The sequence below is a fragment of the Chiloscyllium plagiosum genome, unplaced genomic scaffold (genome assembly GCF_037043375.1).
Source record: "Chiloscyllium plagiosum isolate Xiang-an unplaced genomic scaffold, Cpla_swu_hap1 HiC_scaffold_17, whole genome shotgun sequence".
NCBI lineage: Eukaryota > Metazoa > Chordata > Chondrichthyes > Orectolobiformes > Hemiscylliidae > Chiloscyllium > Chiloscyllium plagiosum.
In genome coordinates, this window is record NW_028270155.1 from 828125 (window position 1) to 848877 (window position 20753).

General features: G+C 43.2%; 1 protein-coding gene across 5 annotated transcripts in view; it reads right to left on the reverse strand.

The window, feature by feature from the left end:
• tango6 (transport and golgi organization 6 homolog (Drosophila)) overlaps positions 1-20753 on the reverse strand; it is a 207085-nt gene that overhangs the window by 88010 nt on the left and 98322 nt on the right. For all 5 annotated transcript variants that reach the window (XR_015759906.1, XM_043706471.2, XM_043706470.2 and 2 more), the window contains exons 8-10: positions 20012-20124; positions 10788-10964; positions 9642-9768 (exon numbers count right to left, since the gene is read on the reverse strand). Coding sequence is in view for 4 of the 5 variants with exons in the window: in XM_043706471.2 (XP_043562406.2) it covers positions 9642-9768; positions 10788-10964; positions 20012-20124 (417 nt within the window). In the remaining variant the exon portion in view is untranslated. The remainder of the gene's footprint in view (positions 1-9641; positions 9769-10787; positions 10965-20011; positions 20125-20753) is intronic.

A 20753-nucleotide genomic window follows, 5' to 3' on the forward strand; every position in this document is an offset into this window, starting at 1 on the left:
AGAAGCGCACATAGAACAAGCTTACTTCCAAAAACTTTCTGCTCTCTTTTCCATTGCTGCTGTCCAAGTCCTGGATCACTCTATTGACTGGGTCCTAACTTCACTGCTCACATTTGTGGCAACCAACCTTTTTGTAAAGATCGTGACACATCCTGAGCCATCCAGGATTACAACCAAGGACAGGATACATGACAACATTGAGAGGTTTTCTGAAGAATTGCATGAAACACCCCTGGGAAAGGGGCACATGGAATTATACACTTCACTACTTTCAGTGAACCCATCAACCTGCTTCAATGGAGAACAGTCAAAGTGTGTGTGCACAGCTGGGCCACACTAACCAGACAGCTCCAAACTTTGTGCCATTCACTAATTTCAGACAATATTCAAAGTTGGAATTCAAACATTAAGGCCACAACAGGTATATTCTCTCCAGAGCTAAGGAGAAGGAAAGTTTGCTGGCTCGTGTGTGTGTAGGTGATCTCTGATGTCGGGATACAGGATCAGGTTCTCAGTATCAAAAGCCACTTGGGTGAAGCAAAAGTTGACACCTTCAACAAAATGAAAGAAAACAAAATAGTTTCACCGAAGGATCAAACAGGCGATTAGGAGGCAATTGTATAGTGATATCGTAACTGGAGTAGTAATCACAGAGTCATAAGATCCTACAGCAGGGAGACAGGCCCTTTGACCCAAACTGGTCCATGCCAACCAGAATGCCCGTTCACGCTAACCCTATTTCCCTGCACTTGGCCCAAATCCTTCTAATCCTTTCCTATCCATGTATTTGTACAAATGCCTTTTAAATGTTGTTAATGAATCCACCTCAACCACTCCCGCTGGCAGCTCTTTCTTATGCATACCACCCTCTATGTGAAAAAGCTGACCACCAGGTTCCCTTTTATTCTTTCCCCTTTTACCTAAAGGGATGCTCTCTAGTCCTTGACTCCACAACCTTGGGAAAAAACAATGTGAGTGCATCCACCCGATTCACACCTCTATAAGGTCCCCTGTCAGTCTGCTATGCTTTACAGAAAAGTCTTAGCTTGTCCAACCTCTCCCTCTAACTCAGACCATTCAGTCCTGGCAACATCCTTGTAAATTTCTCCTGCACTCTTTCCAGTTTAATAACATCCTTCCTATCAGGTGATCAAAACTGAACATGATACTCCAAGTACAGCCTCACCAATGTCCTCTATAACTGCTACATTCACCATGAAACTCCTACCTTGATTTGACTACCTTGGTAACCGTCCTCACTGTTACTAAGCTAAACCAAACACAGACAACAGATTTCTGTTGCTGTAGGCATAAGTCATCTGATTCACTATTATAGCAATCATCAGTGGCTACATGGTCACATTTAGGCCAGCTTTCAAATTCCAGGTTTTTATCAGAAATTGCAGCAGGATCTTTATCAACTATGGAAGTGGGCCGAGAAACGGTAAATGGAGTCTAATCTAGATAAGTGTGAGGTCTTGCAATTTGCAAAGTCAAATCAAGGTAGGAGTTTCATGGTGAATGGTAGCGCCTTAAGGTGTGTAGTGCAGCAGAGGGACCTTGGAGTTCAAATGCATGGTTCTCTGAAAGTGGAGTCAGAGGTAGACAGGGCAGTGAAGGAGGCTTTTGGCACACTGGCCTTCAGGGCACTGAGTTTAGAAGTTCGGAGGTTATGTAGCAGTTATACAGGACTTTGGTGAGGCCGTACTTGGAGTATCGTGTTCAGTTTTAATCACCTGATAAGAAGGATGTTATTAAACTGGAAAGAGTGCAGAAGAAGAAGAGGAGAAGGAGAGGATTAGGCAAAATGGGAGGATTTTTAATTGGGGAAGAGGAAACTATGATGCGATTAGACATGAGTTAGGAAGCATGGATTGGGAGCAATTGTTCCATGGTAAAGGCACTATAGACATGTGGAGACTGTTTAAGGAACAGTTGTTGCGAGTGATGAATAAATATGTCCCTCTGAGACAGACAAGAAGGGGTAAGATAAAGGAACCTTGGATGACGAGAGCGGTGGAGCTTCTCGTCAAAAGGAAGAAGGTAACTTACATAAGGTGGAGGTAGCTAGGGTCAAGCTCAGCTCTTGATTACAGGCAGGTGAGGAAGGAGCTCAAAAATGGTCTGAGGAGAGCCAGGAGGGGGCACGAGAAAAGCTTGGCAGAACAGATTAGGGAGAACACAAAGGCATTTTACACTTATGTGAGAAATAAGAGAATGGTCAAAGAAAGAGTAGGGCCGATCAGGGATAGCATAGGGAACTTGCGTGTGGAGTCTGAGGTGGTAGGGGAAGCCCTAAATGGGTTTTTTGCTTCTGTCTTTACGAAAGAAACGAACTTTGTAGTGAATGAAACCTTTTGAAGAGCAGGTGTGCATGCTGGAATGGATAGAGATAGAGGAAGCTGATGTGCTGAAAATTTTGTCAAACATTAAGATTGACAAGTCACCAGGCCCGGACCAGATTTGTCCACGGCTGCTTTGGGAAACGAGAAATGCAATTGCTTCGCCACTTGTGAAGATTTTTGCATCCTCGCTCTCCACTGGAGTCATACCTGAAGACTGGAGAGAGGTAAATGTAATTCCTCTCTTCAAGAAAGGAAATAGGGAAATCCCCGGCAATTACAGACCAGTAAGTCTCACGTCTGTCATCTGCAAGGTGTTAGAAAGGATTCTGAGGGATAGGATTTGTGACCATCTGGAACAGCATGGCTTGATTAAATACAGTCAGCACGGCTTTGTGAGGGGCAGGTCATGCCTCACAAACCTTATCGAGTTCTTTGAGGATATGACTAGAAATGTTTATGAGGGTCAAGCTGTGGATGTGGCGTATATGGACTTCAGAAAGGCATTTGATAAGGTTCCCCATGGTAGGCTCATTCAGAAGGTCAGGAGGAATGGGATACAGGGGAACTTAGCTGTTTGGATACAGAATTGGCTGGCCAACAAAAGATAGCGAGTGGTAGTAGAAGGAAAATATTCTGCCTGGAAGTCAGTGGTGAGTGGTGTTCCACAGGGCTCTGTCCTTGGGCCTCTATTGTTTGTAATTTTTATTAATGATTTGGATGAGGGGATTGAAGGATCAGCAAGTTTGCAGATGACACAAAGGTTGGAGATGTACAGGGCTGTCGTAAGCTGCAGCAGGACATTGACAGGATGCAGAGATGGGGAGAAAGTGAGGTCTGCAGATGCTGGAGATCAGAGCTGGAAATGTGTTGCTGGAAAAGCGCAGCAGGTCAGGCAGCATCCAGGGAACAGGAGAATCGACGTTTCGGGCATAAGCCCTTCTTCCTGAAGAAGGGCTTATGCCCGAAACGTCGATTCTCCTGTTCCCTGGATGCTGCCTGACCTGCTGCGCTTTTCCAGGATGCAGAGATGGGCTGAGAGGTGGCAGATGGAGTTCAACCTGGATAAATGCAAGGTGATTCATTTTGGAAGGTTGAATTTGAAAGCTGAGTACAGGATTAAGGGTAGGATTCTTGGCAGTGTGAAGGAACAGAGGGATCTTGGGGTGCAGGTACACAGATCCCTTAAAATGGCCACCCAAGTAGACAGGGTTGTTAAGAAAGCATATGGTGTTTTGGCTTTCATTAACAGGGGGATTGAGTTTGAGTCATGAGATCTTGTTGCAGCTCTATAAAACTTTAGTTAGACCGCACTTGGAATACCACGTCCAGTTCTGGTTGCCCTATTATAGGAAAGATGTGGATGCTTTGGAGTGGGTTCAGAGGAGGTTTACCAGGATGCTGCCTGGACTGGAGGGCTTATCTTACGAAGAGAAGTTAACTGAACTCAGACATTTTTCGTTGGAGAAAAGGAGGAGAGGGGACCGAATTGAGGTATACAAGATAACGAGAGGCATAGATAGAGTCGATAGCCAGAGACTATTTCCCAGGACAGAAATGGCTAACACGAGGGGTCATAGTTTTAAGCTGGTTGGAGGAAAGTACAGAGGGGATGTCAGAGACAGGTTCTTTACACAGTGAGTTGTGAGAGCATGGAATGCGTTGCCAGCAGCAGTTGTGGAAGCAAGGTCATTGGGGACATTTAAAGAGACTGCTGGACATGCATATGGTCACAGAAATTTGAGGGTGCATACATGAGGATCAATAGTCGGCACAACATCGTGGGCTGAAGGGCCTGTTCTGTGCTGTACTGTTCTATGTTCTGAGAAGTTTACAAGGATGTTGCCAGAACTGAATGGTCTGAGTCATAGGGAGAAGTTGGACAAGCTAAGACTTTTTGGAGAAAAGAAGGTTTAGTGGTGACTTGATAGAGGTGTACAAGATGATTAGGGGTTTAGATAGGGTTGACCATGAGAACCTTTTTCCACGTATGGAGTCAGCTATTACGAGGGGGCATAGCTTTAAATTAAGGGGTGGTAGGTATAGGACAGATGTTAGGGGTAGATTCTTTACTCAGCGAGTCTTGAGTTCATGGAATGCCCTGCCAGTAGCAGTGGTGGACTCTCCCTCTTTATGGGCATTTAAACGGGCATTGGATAGGCATATGGAAGATAGTGGGCTAGTGTAGGTTAGGTGGGCTTGGATCGGCGCAACATCGAGGGCCAAAGGGCCTGTACTTCGCTGTATTTTTCTATGTTCTATGTTCTGTACAGCATTAGAGATGGGCATAAGTACTGGCCAAGTCAGAGATGCCTGCATCTCGTAGAAACAGAATGGATCAATGATAAACTCAGATCTGCCAAGCCAGCAAAGTCAAAGAACAAAGGAAAATACAGCACAGGACCAAGCCCATCAGCCCTCCAGGCCTGCGCCAATCCAGATCCTCTATCTAAACCTGTCGCCTGTTTTCAAAGGATCTGTATACCTCTGCTCCCTGCCCATTCATGTAATGTCTAGATACATCTTAAATGACGCTATCATGCCCACCTCTACCGGCAATACATTCAGGGCACCCACCACCCTCTGCATAGAGAACTTTCATGCATATCTCCCTTAAACTTTTACCCTCTCACCTTGAACTCCTGACCCCTAGTAATTGAGTCCCCCACTCTGGAAAAAAGCTACTTGCTATCCTCCTGTCTATATCTCGCATGACTTTGTAGACCTCAGTCAGGTCCCCCCTCAACCTCTTTCTTTCAAACAAAAATAATCCTAAACTACTCAACCTCTCTTCATAGCTCGTGCTCTCCATACCAGGCAACATCCTGGTGAACCTCCTCTGCACCTCTCCAAAGCATCCACACCCCTTTGGTAATACGGCGACACAGAATTCCAAACATGGCCGAACCAAAGTCCTGTACAACTGTAACATGACCTCGAAGAAAGTGAGCACTGCAGATGCTGGAGATCAGAATTGAAGAGTGTGGTGCTGGAAAAGCACAGCCAGTCTGGCAGCATCCAAGCAGCAGGAGAATCGACGTTTCCAGCATATGCTCTTCATCAGCAATGAGCATGTAACATGACCTGCCAACTCTTGTATTCAGTACCCCATCCGATGAAGGAAAGCATGCCATATGCCTTCTTGACCACTCTATTGACCTGCGTTGGCACCTTCAGGGTACAATGGACCTGTACACCCAGATTTTTCTGTACACTTTTCCGTAGGGCTTTTCCACTTAGTGTACAGTTTGCTCGAGAATTGGATCTTCCAAAATGCATCACCTCACATTGCCCAGATTGAACTCTACCTGCCATTTCTCCACCCAACTCTTCAATCTATTTTCTACAGTATTCTCTGACAGTCCCCTTCAATATCTGCTACTCCACCAGTCTTATTGTCATCTGAAAACTTGTTAATCAGACCACCTATACCTTCTTCCAGATCACTTACATATATCACAAACAACAATGGTCTCAGTACTGATTCCTGTGGAACACCACTGGTCACAGTTCTCCATTTTGAGAAACTCCCTTCAACTACTATGTTCTGTCTCCTGCTGCCTCGGTAGTCCGCTATCCATCTAGCTAGTACACCGTGGATTCCATGCAACTTCACTTTCACCATCAGCCTACCATGGGGAACCTTACCAAACGCCTTACTGAAGTCCATGTATATGACAACTACAGCCCTTCTCTCATCCATCAACTTTGTCACTTCCTCAAAGAATTCTATTAAGTTGGTAAGACATGACCTTCCCTGCACAAAACCATGTTGCCTATCACTGATAAATCCATTTTCTTCCAAATGGGAATAGATCCTATCCCTCAGTATTTTCTCCAGCAGCTTCTGTACCATTGACGTCAGGCTCACTGGTCTAAAATTACCTGGACAAAGTTGAAAATCACACTAGGTTATAGTGCAACAGGTTTATTTGGAAGCACTAACTTACGGAGCGCTGCTTCATCAGCACAGCTACCTTTCCCAAGTTGGACTATTTACATACTGCTGTACAAAATCCTCCTGGAAGTTCCTTACAAATTCTGCTCCATCTTGACATAATCTGTTTACATTATTGTACCTCTATCTCACGCTCGCTGTTTGGAGGCCTGTAGTACAGCCCGAACATTGTTACTGCACCCTTCCTTTTTCTGAGGTCTGCCCATATTGTCTTACTGCTCGTGTCCTCCATAATGCCCTCCTTCAGCACAGCTGTGATATTCTCTCTGAACAGTAATGCAACTCCTCCATCCCTTTTACCCCTTCCCTATCCCACCTGAAGCATCTATATCCTGGGATCTTTAGTTACTGATCATGCCCTTCCCTCAACCAAGTCTCAGTAATAGCAATATCATATGCCTAAGTACCAATCCTTACCCTCTTGTGCCAAAATTGAGAGAGCTATCTCACAGACTAGACACATTGTCCTGCCAATGGGACAGATTGCACTGAGTGTAGGTAGTGGCAGTGGTATACACAGTCAGTAGTTCACGCATGAACTACTGTGTTTAAAAAAATTACAGCTCGTGTTTCTTAAAAATCTTTCTCCTCTCACCTTAAAAGTATGCTACCTAATCTTGAAGTCCCCCACCCTAGGGAAAAGACATCTGCCATTCACTTATCTGGAACCCTCATGACTTTATAAACCTCAAGGTTACACCTTAACTTCCTACACTTCTGAGAATAAAATTCCAGCCTCTCCTCATAACTAAAACCCTCCATTCCTGGTAAATCTTTTCTAAACTCTCTCCAGCTTAATAATATCCTTTCTAAAATAGGGTGACCATAACTCGTGTTACTATACAGGGTAAACACTCCTGCTTAATTTAAAGCAGCAACTCAGAAAAGATTTATCCCGTGCAGTAATCTGTGAAAATTTGAGAGGCCAAGAACTACTTAAAGTAAAAATTAAGAATTTTATTTCTTAAAGTATAACAGAGAATAATTAACTAACAACTATTTACAACCCCTTCCACTAACCTATCTTTTACCTTCCCCTTCTACAATATTAGTCCGATAAAACTTCCAATCAAGATTTACAAAACAAAACTTCTCATCTCAAAACCAGGCAGCTTTCGGTTCTCTTTTGATTCCTGTCTTCATTTCTTCTTCTTGGGAATTCTACTTCACAGGTTACTGATCGACGAAGGTACCTTTAAGACAGTTATTTCTCAGGCGGTCTTTACATGTGGGTAGCTTGGCAGTTCTCCTCTCAACTGTTCAACTCTCTCCGGCCTTCTACCCCAAACCATCAGATTGTGTCATTTGCTTTTAAGTTTGTCAATATACTAAATTCAAACTGGATTGAAGTTTGGTATTTTTTGGGGTATAATTTAAACTGATTGGCCTAATTCGAATCTGTTTGGTCGTTTCCAGGCAACCAGCTACCCGAGTTAACCCAGTAGCTGGAGCACGTTACATTGTATCTTACTGAGAACACTTGCTGCTGTCACTGCTAGCTTTTAGCTCTCTCAAAGGTACAACATGCCCACATCTTCATAACACTAGACACAGTACTCCAGATGATGCCTTACCCAAAATCCTGTACCATCTCAACAAGATGTCCCAACTCCTATACTCAGAGGTCTGAGCAATGAAGGCAAGTGTGCGAAGTGCCTTCCTAATCACCCTAGCTACATATAACGCCGACTTCAAAGAAAAACTGCTTCAGTACATCTACAACACTAGCATCTACCAAACAATGAAAAGCTGTCCAGATGTGCCCTGAAACAAAAGTATGCCTGTCCCAATCTAGCCAATTATCACCCCATCAGTGTACTCGCAATCATTAAAGTGTTGGAAGGTACCATCAACAGTACAATGAAGCAGCACTTACTCAGCAATTACCAGTTTACTGATACTCAATTTGGGTTCTGCCAAGGCCACTCAACTCCTGACCTCATTACAGTCTTGATTGAAATGTGGACAAAGCTGAATTCCAGAGTGACAGCCCTTGACATCAAGACTGTATTCAAGTAAGTGTGACATTAGGAGCCCTAACAACACTATGGGAATCAATGGAAGGAGGAGAAAACTTTCCATTGCTTGCAGTTGTACCTCACACAAAAGAAAATGGTTGTCGTTGTCAGAGGTCAAGAGTTCCAAAGGTGTAACATCGCCAACAGTTTCATCAACAATCTTCTCTCCATCATGAGGTCAGACGTGGAAATATTCACTCGTTCGGCAAGATCTGGACAATATCCAGGTTTGTACTTTCAAGTTGCAAGTAATAGTGCCAGGCACTGACCATCTCCAACAAGAAAGAATCTAACCATCACCCTTTGACATTCAACAGACTCACTATCACCAAATCCTGGGGTTACTATTGATTAGAAACTAAACTGGATCAGGCATATAAATATTCTGGCTACAAGAGCAGGTCAGAAGCTAGGAATGCTGCAGTGACTAACTACCTCCTGATTCCCTAAAGTCTGTTCATTATCTACAAGGCACAAGTCAGAAGTGTGACAGAATATTTCCCAATTGTCCCACTTAACTGGCACAACAAACAAATATTGACTCCCTCCACCATCGATGCTCAGCAGTATATATCATCTCAAGATGCACTGCAGATGATTCACCAAGGCTCCGTGGACATGTTCCAAACCCATAATCACTTCCATCTAGAAGGACAAGGGCAAATATATGGAAGGAGAAAGTGAGGTCTGCAGATGCTGGAGATCAAAGTTGAAACTTTATTGCTGGAACAGCACAGCAGGTCAGGCAGCATCCAGGGAACAGGAGATTCGACGTTTCGGGCACAGGCCATTCCTGAAGAAGGGCCTGTGCCTGAAACGTCGAATCTCCTGTTCTCTGGATGCTGCCTGACCTGCTGTGCTGTTCCAGCAATAAAGTTTCAAATATATGGAACACCACCAAGCGACTCACCATCCTGACTTTGATGGTTCCTTCAGCACTGCTGGCTTAAAATTCTATCCCTGGCCACATTATGGGTTCATCAACACCAAACACACTGCAGCAGTTCAAGAAGGTAGCTCACCTTCTGAAGGACAACAAGAGATTGGCAATAAGTGCTGGCCCCATCAGAGACACCCACACCTCACAAATGAATTTTTTTTTAAATTCTAATTCATCCCATATTGTAAGAACTCACTGCATTTCATTTCTGGCAAAATCTGACAATCTCTATTCACAGGTTCCGCGGTGTTACTTTTATAACAGGAACTTATCGTCAGATGAAACTTGACGCTTCTCTCTGCCTGATTCCCAGTTCAACTGTCCCCTGGTACTCCTTCAGAAATATGAAGGGAAGAGATAACTTGATGCACCGTGTCACTGACCTTCAGACACTCAATGAAGAAATCTCCTGTAAGGTTGCTCTCCTGAAGATTGCTCAGTAACTGTGCCAGGCACTCAATCCGCCACTGCTCTGAGGACACTTTCTCATACAAAGTCTCATCTTCATCACTGATTAAAGTAAAAACACAGCTTCAGAGACAAGTTCTGGACAGGTGGTGACACAAGTCTGGGTTTCATCAGTGTCCTTGTGGAACCCCTTCACATGAATATGCTACCCAGGGGCAGCATGAAGATAAGAACTAGAAGGGGAGGGGGTGCAAGGATGGATCCTTTTGAGACACTAGAGGTAACATTGTAGATGTAAGAGGAGAAACCATTACAAATGATTCTCTGAAACCAGCTCAATCGAAATGAGTGGGATCAGATGACAGAGAACCAATAGAGAAAGATTGTGTGATCAAGCATGTCAAAGGCTACAAATCAATCAGCTACAGTAGAGTGCATTCGTACAGTTATATAGGATGTCATTTGTGGCTATGGTTAGGACTGTTTCAGTGATGTGGCAGAGATGAAAATCTAATTCTGGGGATTCATAGATGGAATTGGTGAGGTATGGACACTAATTTGGAAAACAACAATACATTTGAGAACTTCAATGAGGAAAAGGGGGATGGAAATAGAACAGTAGTTTGCAGGAATGGTGGGGGTCAAGAGTGATTTTTTGAGGAGGAGATTATGGAGCATGTGGAAGGGGAGATAGTCAATACCTGAAGAGAGGACAGCCTTAACAATAGGAGTGAATGCAGGGGTCAAGGAGCAACATTAGGTGGTCAACAATTTAATGAAAATGGGCTAAAGAGAACAGAAGATGGTTTCTATGCACTGATAGATTTGGCAAGGGCCAACAAGGAAACAGGAGGGCAACTATTGGAAACATGTGATGGGTTAGGACAGAGAACCATCAGAGATGAATTATCAGAGACAGATGAACCACAGGACTCAACCTTGATAAAAATGTCTGAGAGTTCCTTATGCTTCTGGGTGACATTGAGTATGGAGGTTTCAAGAAATCAGTTAGTATCAGAGAAAATATAGTGCCAACAGATGGCTTACAATGTTAGATGTGAAATAACATGTCAGTTGTTGATTCTTTCAGGTATTATTAACCACCAGCAAAACTTTCCTACCTTACAGTCTCCTTCACAGTGAGCTTCACACCGCCCTCACTACCTGCTGTAAAATGGTACAACGGGTTTTTGACAGGACTTGATTGTGCCAGGCCTGCAAGTTGCTTCAACACCAACATAGCTACTGGAGGTTCAGACTTCTGCAGGAACCACAAAATAATCTCCTGGCAACCAGAGCTGATAGACAAAAAAAAACTTCTAGTGAACAATAAAAAGTCAGTAACTTAAACAAAAAAACAAACACAATCAGATGAAGGAATTGGATAAGAGTGGTATTTTAAGATGGTGCTGTAGAATGGCAACTTTGTACACTTCTCACTGTACTCCTGTCTTCCTGCATTTAAGTACACAGATAATAAAATCTCATAGAATAGCAGTCCAGGAGAAGAAATTCTTGATTATTTCAGTTTGAAACAAGTATCTCTGTGTTCTAAACCTACATCCCTTTTTCAACACGCCCCCACGAGTGGGAAAAAGCTTCTCAACATCATGCCTGTCAAGCCCCCTCAAGAACCTTCCATATTTCGATAAGATCATCCATCATTTTTCTAGATATTAATAAATAAAGGCCTAATCTCCTTAGCTGCTCTTAATAGGTCACCTCCTTCATCTGAGGAACCAGTCTCGTGAATCTCTTTTGAATTGCCTCTAATGCCAATCCTTTCTTAAGCATGGGGACCAAACTGTCCACAACATTCCAAGCGCGACCTCCACTATTCTGTACAGTTGTAACAAGCCTTAATTATTTTTAAACTGTAATCCTCTATCAATAAAGGCTAAAAAAACCTTTTCCTTTCTTCATTATTTGTTGCATCTAAATGCTAACCTTTTCTGATTCATGTCTAAGTACACCCAGATTCTCCCGTGAGGCACTTTTTTGGAGTCTCTCTCCATTTAAATACGAGTCTATCTTTTGATTCTTCCTACCAAAATACATGTCTTGTACATCATACCAAATTGCATATCATTGCATCACTTTCCTACATTAAATTCCACCTGCCAAGTTGATGCCCACTCAGTTTTCCGGTTGGGGAGGGGAAGAGGATGCTCTGGTTTCCTCCCACAGTTCAAAGATGTGCAGGTTAGGTGAACTGGTCATGCTAAATTGCCAATAGTGTTCAGGGATGTGTAGGTTAGATGCATCAGTTAGGGGGAAATGTACAGTAATAGGGGAATGGGTCTGGGTAGGTTACTCTTCAGAAGGTCGGTGTGGACTTGTTGGGCTGAAGGGCCTATTTCCACATATAGAAATTCCAATTCACTTAACTAATATCCCCTTGCAGATTCCTTATTTATTCATTGCAACATGCCCTCTGATCTATTTTACCATCAGCAAATTTGGATACATCATACTGTGCCCCCTCTTCTTAGTCATTAAGTATAAATCGTAACATTGCTGCCCCACAGCACCAGTGTCCCAGGTTCAATTCCAGCCTTGGGCAACTGTCTGTGTGGAGATTGCACATTCTCCCCGTGTCTAATCTAAAAACTGAAGACCTCAGGCTGATGCTTATGGCATTCCACAACCTGTGCCTTTCCAACATGAAAAAGACACACTGATCCCAACTCTTGCCTTGTGTGTTAATCTATCCTGAACATATCACAACACAATATCCCAAATTCCATGAACTCCTCTTATTTGTTACCTTTTTGAATGCCTTCCAAAAATCCAAATACATCTACTCATTCTTCTTGACGAACCCTGCTGATTATATTCTCTTTCTTCATCGTTGTCGAGCAGTTTTTTTTTAAGATTAGATTACTTACAGTATGGAAACAGGCCCTGCGGCCCAACAAGTCCATTCCAACCCTCCAAAGCGTAACCCACTCAGACCCATTTCCCTACCCTATATTTAGACAATAGACAATAGGTGCAGGAGTAGGCCATTCTGCCCTTTGAGCCTGCACCACCATTCAATATGATCATGGCTGATCATCCTTAATCAATATCCTGTTCCTGACTTATCTCCATAACCCATCATTCCACGATCCTTGAGAGCTCGATCCAACTCTTTAGAACAGAGAACATAGAACAGCACAGCACAGAACAGGCCCTTCAGCCCACGGTGTTGTGCCGACCACTGATCCTCATGTATGCACCCTCAAATTTCTGTGACCATATGCATGCCCAGCAGTCTCTTAAATGTCCCCAATGACCCTGCCTCCACAACTGCTGCTGGCAACGCATTCCATGCTCTCACAACTCTCTGTGTAAAGAACCCGCCTCTGACATCCCCTCTATACTTTCCTCCAACCAGCTTAAAACTATGACCTCTCGTGTTAGCCATTTCTGCCCTGGGAAATAGTCTCTGGCTATCGACTCTATTAATGCCTCTCATTCTCTTGTATACCTCAATTAGGTCCCCTCTTCACCTCCTTTTCTCCAATTAAAAAAGTCCGAACTCAGTCAACCTCTCCTCATAAGATAAGCCCTCCACTCCAGGCAGCATCCTGGTAAACCTCCTCTGAACCCTCTCCAAAGCATCCACATCTTTCCTATAATAGGGCGACCAGAACTGGACACAGTATTCCAAGTGCGGTCTAACCAAAGTTTTACAGAGCTGCAACAAGATCTCACGACTCTTAAACTCAGTACCCCTGTTAATGAAAGCCAAAACACCATATGCTTTCTTAACAACCCTGTCCACTTGGGTGGCCATTTTAAGGGATCTATGTACCTGCACACCAAGATCTCTCTGTTCCTCCACACTGCCATTCTTAAATGAATCCAGAGACTGGGCCTCCACTGCCCTCTGGGCAGAGCATTCCACACAGCCACCACTCTCTGGGTGAAGAAGTTTCTCCTCATCTCTGTCCTAAATGGTCTACCCCATATTTTTAAGCTGTGTCCTCTGGTTCGGCACTCACCCATCAGCGGAAACATGTTTCCTGCCTGCAGAGTGTCCAATCCTTTAATAATCTTATATGTCTCAATCAGATCCCCTCTCAGTCTTCTAAACTCAAGGGTATACAAGCACAGTCGCTTCAGTCTTTCAGTGTAAGGTAATCCCGCCATTCCAGGAATTGACCTCGTGAACCTACGCTGCACTCCCTCAATTGCCAGAATGTCTTTCCTCAAATTTGGAGACCAGAACTGCACACAGTACTCCAGGTGTGGTCTCACCAGGGCCCTGTACAGCTGCAGAAGAACCTCTTCGCTTCTATACTCAATCCCTCTTGTTATGAAGGCCAGCATGCTATTAGCCTTCTTCACTACCTGTTGTACCTGCATGCTTACCTTCACTGACTGGTGTACAAGAACACCCAGATCTCTTTGTACTGCCCCTTTACCTAAATTGATTCCATTTAGGTAGTAATCTGCCTTCCTGTTCTTGCCACCAAAGTGGATAACCATATTAAGACTAAAATTGGGCCCTTGAAGACAGAAACAGGGGAATATATTACGGGGAACAAAGAAATGGCAGAAGAATTGAATTGGTACTTCAGATCTGTGTTCACTGGAGAAGACACAAGCAATCTCCCTGAGGTAACAGTGGCTGAAGGACCTGAACTGAAGGGAATTTATATTTGCCAGGAATTTGTGTTGGAGAGACTGTTGGGTCTGAAGGTTGATAAGTCCCCGGGGCCTGATGGTCTATATCCCAGGGTACCGAAGGAGGTAGCTTGAGAAATCGTGGATGCGTTGACGATTATTTTCCAAAGTTCGATAGATTTGGGATCAGTTCCTGCAGAGTGGAGGGTGGCTAATGTTGTACCACTTTTTAAGAAAGGTGGGAGAGAGAAAGCAGGAAATTATAGACCAGTTAGTCTGACCTCAGTGGTGGGAAAGATGCTGGAATCTATTATAAAGGATGAAATTACGACACATCTGGATAGTAGTAACAGGATAGGTCAGAGTCAGCATGGATTTATGAAGGGGAAATCATGCTTGACTAATATTCTGGAATATTTTGAGGATGTAACTCTGAAGATGGACGAGGGAGATCCAGTAGATGTAGTGTACCTGGACTTGCAGAAAGCTTTTGATTAAGTCCCACATAGGAGGTTAGTGAGCAAAGTTAGGGTGCATGGTATTGGGGGCAAAGTACTAACATGGATTGAAAGTTGGTTGGCTGACAGGAAACAAAGAGAAGTGATAAACGACTCCATTTCGGAATGGCAGACAGTGACCAGTGAGGTACCGCAGGGATCAGTGCTGGGACCGCAGCTTTTTACAATATATGTTAATGATATAGAAGATGGTATTAATAGTAACATTAGCAAATTTGCTGATGAGACTAAGCTGGGTGGCAGGGTGAAATGTGAGGAGGATGTTAGGAGATTACAGGGTGACCTGGACAGGTTAGGTGAATGGTCAGATGCATGGCAGATGCAGTTTAATCTGGATAAATGAACAGGAAGGCAGATTACTACCTAAATGGAATCAATTTAGGTAAAGGGGCAGTACAAAGAGATCGGGGTGTTCTTGTACGCCACGTCTGAAAATGTGTTGCTGGAAAAGCGCAGCAGGTCAGGCAGCATCTAAGGAACAGGAGAATCGACGTTTCGGGCATAAGCCCTTCTTCAGGAATGGGCTTGTACACCAGTCAATGAAGGCAAGCATGCAGGTACAGCAGGTAGTGAAGAAGGCTAATAGCATGCTGGCCTTCATAACAAGAGGGATTGAGTATAGAAGCAAAGAGGCTCTTCTCCAGCTGTACAGGGCCCTGGTGAGACCACACCTGGGAGTACTGTGTGCAGTTCTGGTTTCCAAATTTGAGGAAAGACATTCTTGCTATTGAGGGAGTGCAGCGTAGGTTCACGAGGTCAATTCCTGGAATGGCGGGATTACCTTACGCTGAAAGACTGGAGCAACTGGGCTTGTATACCCTTGAGTTAAGAAGACTGAGAGGGAATCTGATTGAGACATATAAGATTATTAAAGGATTGGTCACTCTGGAGGCAGGAAACTGTTTCCGCTGATGGGTGAGTGCCGACATCGTCGGCTGAAGGGCCTGTTCTGTGCTGTTCTATGTTCTAAAGGATCTTCTGTTTACTCTAAGGCTGTGCCCTTGGGCCCTAGTCTCTCCAATCAATGGAAATTTCTTCCCTTTGTCCAAGTTGTTCAGTATTCTGCAAGTTTCAATTAGATCCTCCCTCATCCTTGTAAACTCCATTGAGTATAGCTCCAGAGTCCTCAAATGTTCCTCATATGTTAAGCCTTTAATTCCTGGGATCATTCTTGTGAACCTCCTCTGGATCCGCTCCTGGTCCAGTATAGCCTACCTGAAGGCCCAAAATTGCTCACAATACTCTAAATGTGGTATGACCATGGCTTTGTAAAGCCTCAGATGTACAGTTTTGAAGTTGGAGGCGGGTACTGCACCTTTGAGAGAGTGAATGGTATTCTGCACCTGCCTTAGATGACTAGATAGCAGTCTTAGAGTGTACTGGAAAATTGAAAATATGTAACATTTGGCTGTGAAATGGATACCCAAGTTGGTTGCTGTTTTGACCACAATTCAAATTTAACCCGACAGTTTAAAATATGCCCCAGGATACTAAAACCCAATTGGGTTTGAATTTATTGTTTTGCCAACATCTAACCAATGAGACTATGCAATGTTGGGGATATAAAAAGAGGGAGGCACTAAAAATCGGACAGAGCAACTGCCATCAACACAGATCCAAGAAATTAGGAAACACTCTTTATCAAAAGGTACCTTTTCATATGAAATCTATTTGCAGTAAAAAGAAAGACAACGACCCAAGGAGATCTGCAGCAGGAAGAAAATAAGAACCAAAGACGACAGCCACTTTATGGTTTTGAAATTAAGTTGATGTAATTTTAATGAGTGTTTCATTGTTATAAAGTTGGAGGCAGATAATAACCAGTTAAGAGAATGGGGGGTTTAGTGTTGTGAATAGTTGTTGTTTAATGTTCTCTTTTAGAGTAAAAAATATAAACTGATGTTATTTTTCTTTAAATTGTAGAATTTGGAAGTTCTCTGTCACTCATACTTGAGAGGCGAGATGAGCTTTTCTGGGTGGCTGGTTTAATTAACAAAAAGGTTCACAGCCGACTCATAACAGTACATCCCTGCGTTGTCTCGAAATAAATGCCAACATTGTATTTGCTTCCTAACTACTGACTCAACCTGCAAGTTTACCTTAGGAAAATCCTGGACTAGAACTCCCAAATCTCTGTGCACTTCAGATTTCTGAATGTTCTCCCCAGTTAGAAAACAGTCAATGCCTTCATTCTTGTTACTAAAGTGCATGACCTCACACTTTCTCACATTGTATTTCATCTGCCACTTCTTTGCCCACTCTCCTAAGCTGACTAAATCTTTCTGTAGCTTCCCTGCCTCTCGAGCTATCTTTGTATCATCTGCAAACCTAGCCAGAATGTCCTCAGTTCCTTCATCTCCATCATTAACGTTCAAAGTGGTAAGTTGAGGCCCCAACACTGACCTTTGTGGAAGACCACCAGTCACCAGCTGCCATTCTGAGAAGGACCCTTTTGTTCCCGCTCTCTGCTTTCTGCCAGACAGCCGATCTTCCATCCATGCTAGTACCTTGCCTCTAACCCCATGCCCGATTTTAGAAAGGACATAAAAACTTCTTCAGCCAAAGATGGTTAATTGATGGAATTCATTGCCACAGAAGGTTGTGGAGGCAAGGTCATTGAATAGATTTAAGAATGAAATAGATAGGTTCTTGAGTATCAAGGGGATTAAAGGTTATGGGGTGAAAGTAGGAGAATGGGGTTGAGAAACCTATTAGCCATGATTGAATGGCGGAGCAGGTTCGAACCTACTTGTTATCTCCTCAAAGAATTCTAACAGAACGTCAGGCATGACCTCCCCTTGATGAAACCATGCTGACTTCCTATGTTACCATGCACTTCCAAGGATTCAGAAACCTCATCCTTCACAATGGATTCCAAAATTTTACCAATGACCGAGGTCAGGTCAATCAGCCTATAATTTCCAGTCATTTGCCATACTCCTTTTTTAAAGGGCAGGGGTGGTGGGTGGGAGATACATTAGCAATTGTCCACTCTCTTGGAGCCCACTGACTCCAGTGGTTCCTGAAAAATGGCCACTAATGCCTCCACTAACTCTTCAGCTATCTCCTTCAGAACTCTCAGGTGTAGTTTATTTGGTCCAGATGATTTTTCTACCACTCAGTGATGACCACCATAATCACCTATACCCCCAACTCTTGAATTTTTGGGATATTACTTGTGTCTTCACAGTGAAGACTTACACACAGTACTTATTCAGTTCCTCAGCCATTTCTTTGTTCCCCACTACTACTTCTCCAACGTCATTTTCCAGCGGTCCAACGTCCACTTTTGCCTTTCCTTTGCTCTATATATACCTGAAGCAATTCTTTAATTTTTTTATATTACTGGCTAACTTGCCCTCATATTTAATCTTCTCCATCCTTGCTTCTTTTGTGGCCTTCTGTTAGTCTTTGTAGGCTTCCCAATTGTCTGGCCTCCACTGCGTTTTGCCACATTACACACTCTCTCTTTTGCTTTTATGCTGTCCCTGACTTTCCTTGTCAGCCATGGCTGCCTCATTCTCTCTTTAGTATGCTTCTTTTTCCTAGGGATGAATTTTTGCTGTGCCTCCTAAATTACTCCCAGAAACTCCTGCATTGTTATTTCACTGTCTTTCCTGCAAGGTTCACCTCACAGTCAATTCTGGTCAGCTCCTCCCTCAGGCCTCTGTAGTTGCCTTTGTTTAACTGTAATACTGTTACATCTGATTCCCTCTCAAATTGTAGAGTAAATTCTATCATATTATGGTCACTACCTCCTAAGGGTTCCTTCACCTTAAGCTCCCTTATCAAGTCTGCCTCATTGCCCAACATCAAATCCAGAATTTCCTGTTCTCTAGTAGGCTCCAGCACATCTCCAGTTCAACAGGGAATATAAATTGGAATTATATCATGTCAAAAAACATAATTAGCATCTTCCACTGATCTGTAATTCTACATTAATAGATCTGTCCAATTTACTTTGGATAGTTTGTATCCTCCCATTCCAGTTAACCTCATTTGAGCCATATACTTTAATCTCTGTTCTGTCTGATTGCTTTACTCACACATTTCCCATTTCTCTTCCCTAATTATCAAATTTACATCTTTTTGTTTTCCATTTAGCCATACGCCTAAAGCTCTGACTGTTGCTCTTTTCTTCCCTTTTGTCCATTTGGATTATGTATATTATTTTTTCACTTGCACTCTCCCCTCAGAAACAATATTTATGTGCTGGTATCAACCTATTGGAACACAATGATTAAATCCTTCTTCTCTAACTCTCTCCAATACCCTTTCAAGCCAGCACAAGATGGGCCTGAAAGACAACGTTCCTTGTATGACTCTTGATCTTGTTTCCAAAGGATGCTGTGTCCCCCATTTGAGTTCTCTATAACCACCACATTATATATTCCCCCTCTCCTCCTAACTGCTTTTGCTCAATGATTTTCTAGCTGTCCTTCTAACAATGTCCTGAAAGTAATGAATAAAAAGTCTCTGGATCAGTTTCTCTGGATCCTTGATCTTATCTTATTCCGCAATATATCTGTCACATCATCTGTGTTATAACCTAATATTTTGAATATGCATCTATGCGTTGTGACTAGATTCCTCTTTCTATCACTAATTCTTTTTATATCCACTCTGTCCAAGCCACTTAGTTACCAACGTCCAACTTTAAGTATCAACCTGCTCTCCCTTACCTCCACTTTTAATAACTTCCCTTCAAGAAGACTCTCAAATCTCCCTCCAATCCAGCAATTCCCTTGCTTTGTCATTCCATGATAATACCTGGTCCATGACTGTAACACAAACAGCAACTACATTTCTCTCTCCTTTTCCAAAACCCTTCACTGCACAGCAATCATCTGGAAAAGTAACTGCATAGTTTCAAAACTCAGTAGTTCCTTATTTAAGGTGAATGTGGAGGAAACAAATGAGAGGAGTTTATGGAGCCTTTTTATGTAAACTGAGATCATCCATTCACTGCTCCCATCCTCTACCAAAATTCACACCCCACTTTCACATCTAAATATCCCCAATTAGGTTTCTGCCTGCCACAGCATTGAAGCAGTCTCAAAGCCTTCAAGGACATCTCTTACAATTGAAAGAGCTGTGATCTCTACTATCTCAGCCACTCAATGGCACAGTCGACCACATCAACTGTTGAAATCGAGCAGCTCCAATAAATTGACTAGAAATAGGCATAGGGTAGTTTGAGAGTAAATACAAACCGCAAATGTGAAACTCCTCGTGCTGTGAAGCAATAAAGACTAAAGATTGCTGGAATTACTGCCTTCAGAGATGCCAACAGCTTAGAACTTGGGTCATTTCCAACCACACACACCTAAGGAGGAAAGAGCAGAAAGATAAAACAATTATTCTGGAATATAAACAACTTTTAATTAAAAAGCATTTTTAACATTATAGATATAGAATGATATAGATACAGAATCCCTAAAGTGTGGAAACAGGCTTTTGGCCCAACAAGTCCACACTGACCCTCCGAAGACTAACCCACCCAGACCCATTCCCCTACATTTACTGCAGACTAATATACCTAACCTACACATCACTGAACACTGTGGGCAATTCAGCATGACCAATTCACCTAACCGACACATCTTCGGATTGTGGGAGGAAACCGGAGCACCTGGAGGAAACCCATGCAGACACGGTTTCCTACAGGTGGTCCAATTTCCTCCCACAACTATAATGCAATATGATGCTAGAAATGTTTTTTCACATAATGAGTGGTTCAGGTCTCTAATGAACTATCTGGAAGTGTAGTGGAGACAGATTCAATTAAGGCATTCAATATAAGCGCGGCACGGTGGCTCAGTGGTTAGCAAAGCTGCCTCCCACCACCAGTGACCCAGGTTCGATTCCAGCCTCGGGCAACTGTCTGTGTGGAGTTTGCACATTCTCCCTGTGTTTGCATGGGTTTCCTCCGGGTGCTCCGGTTTCCTCCCACAG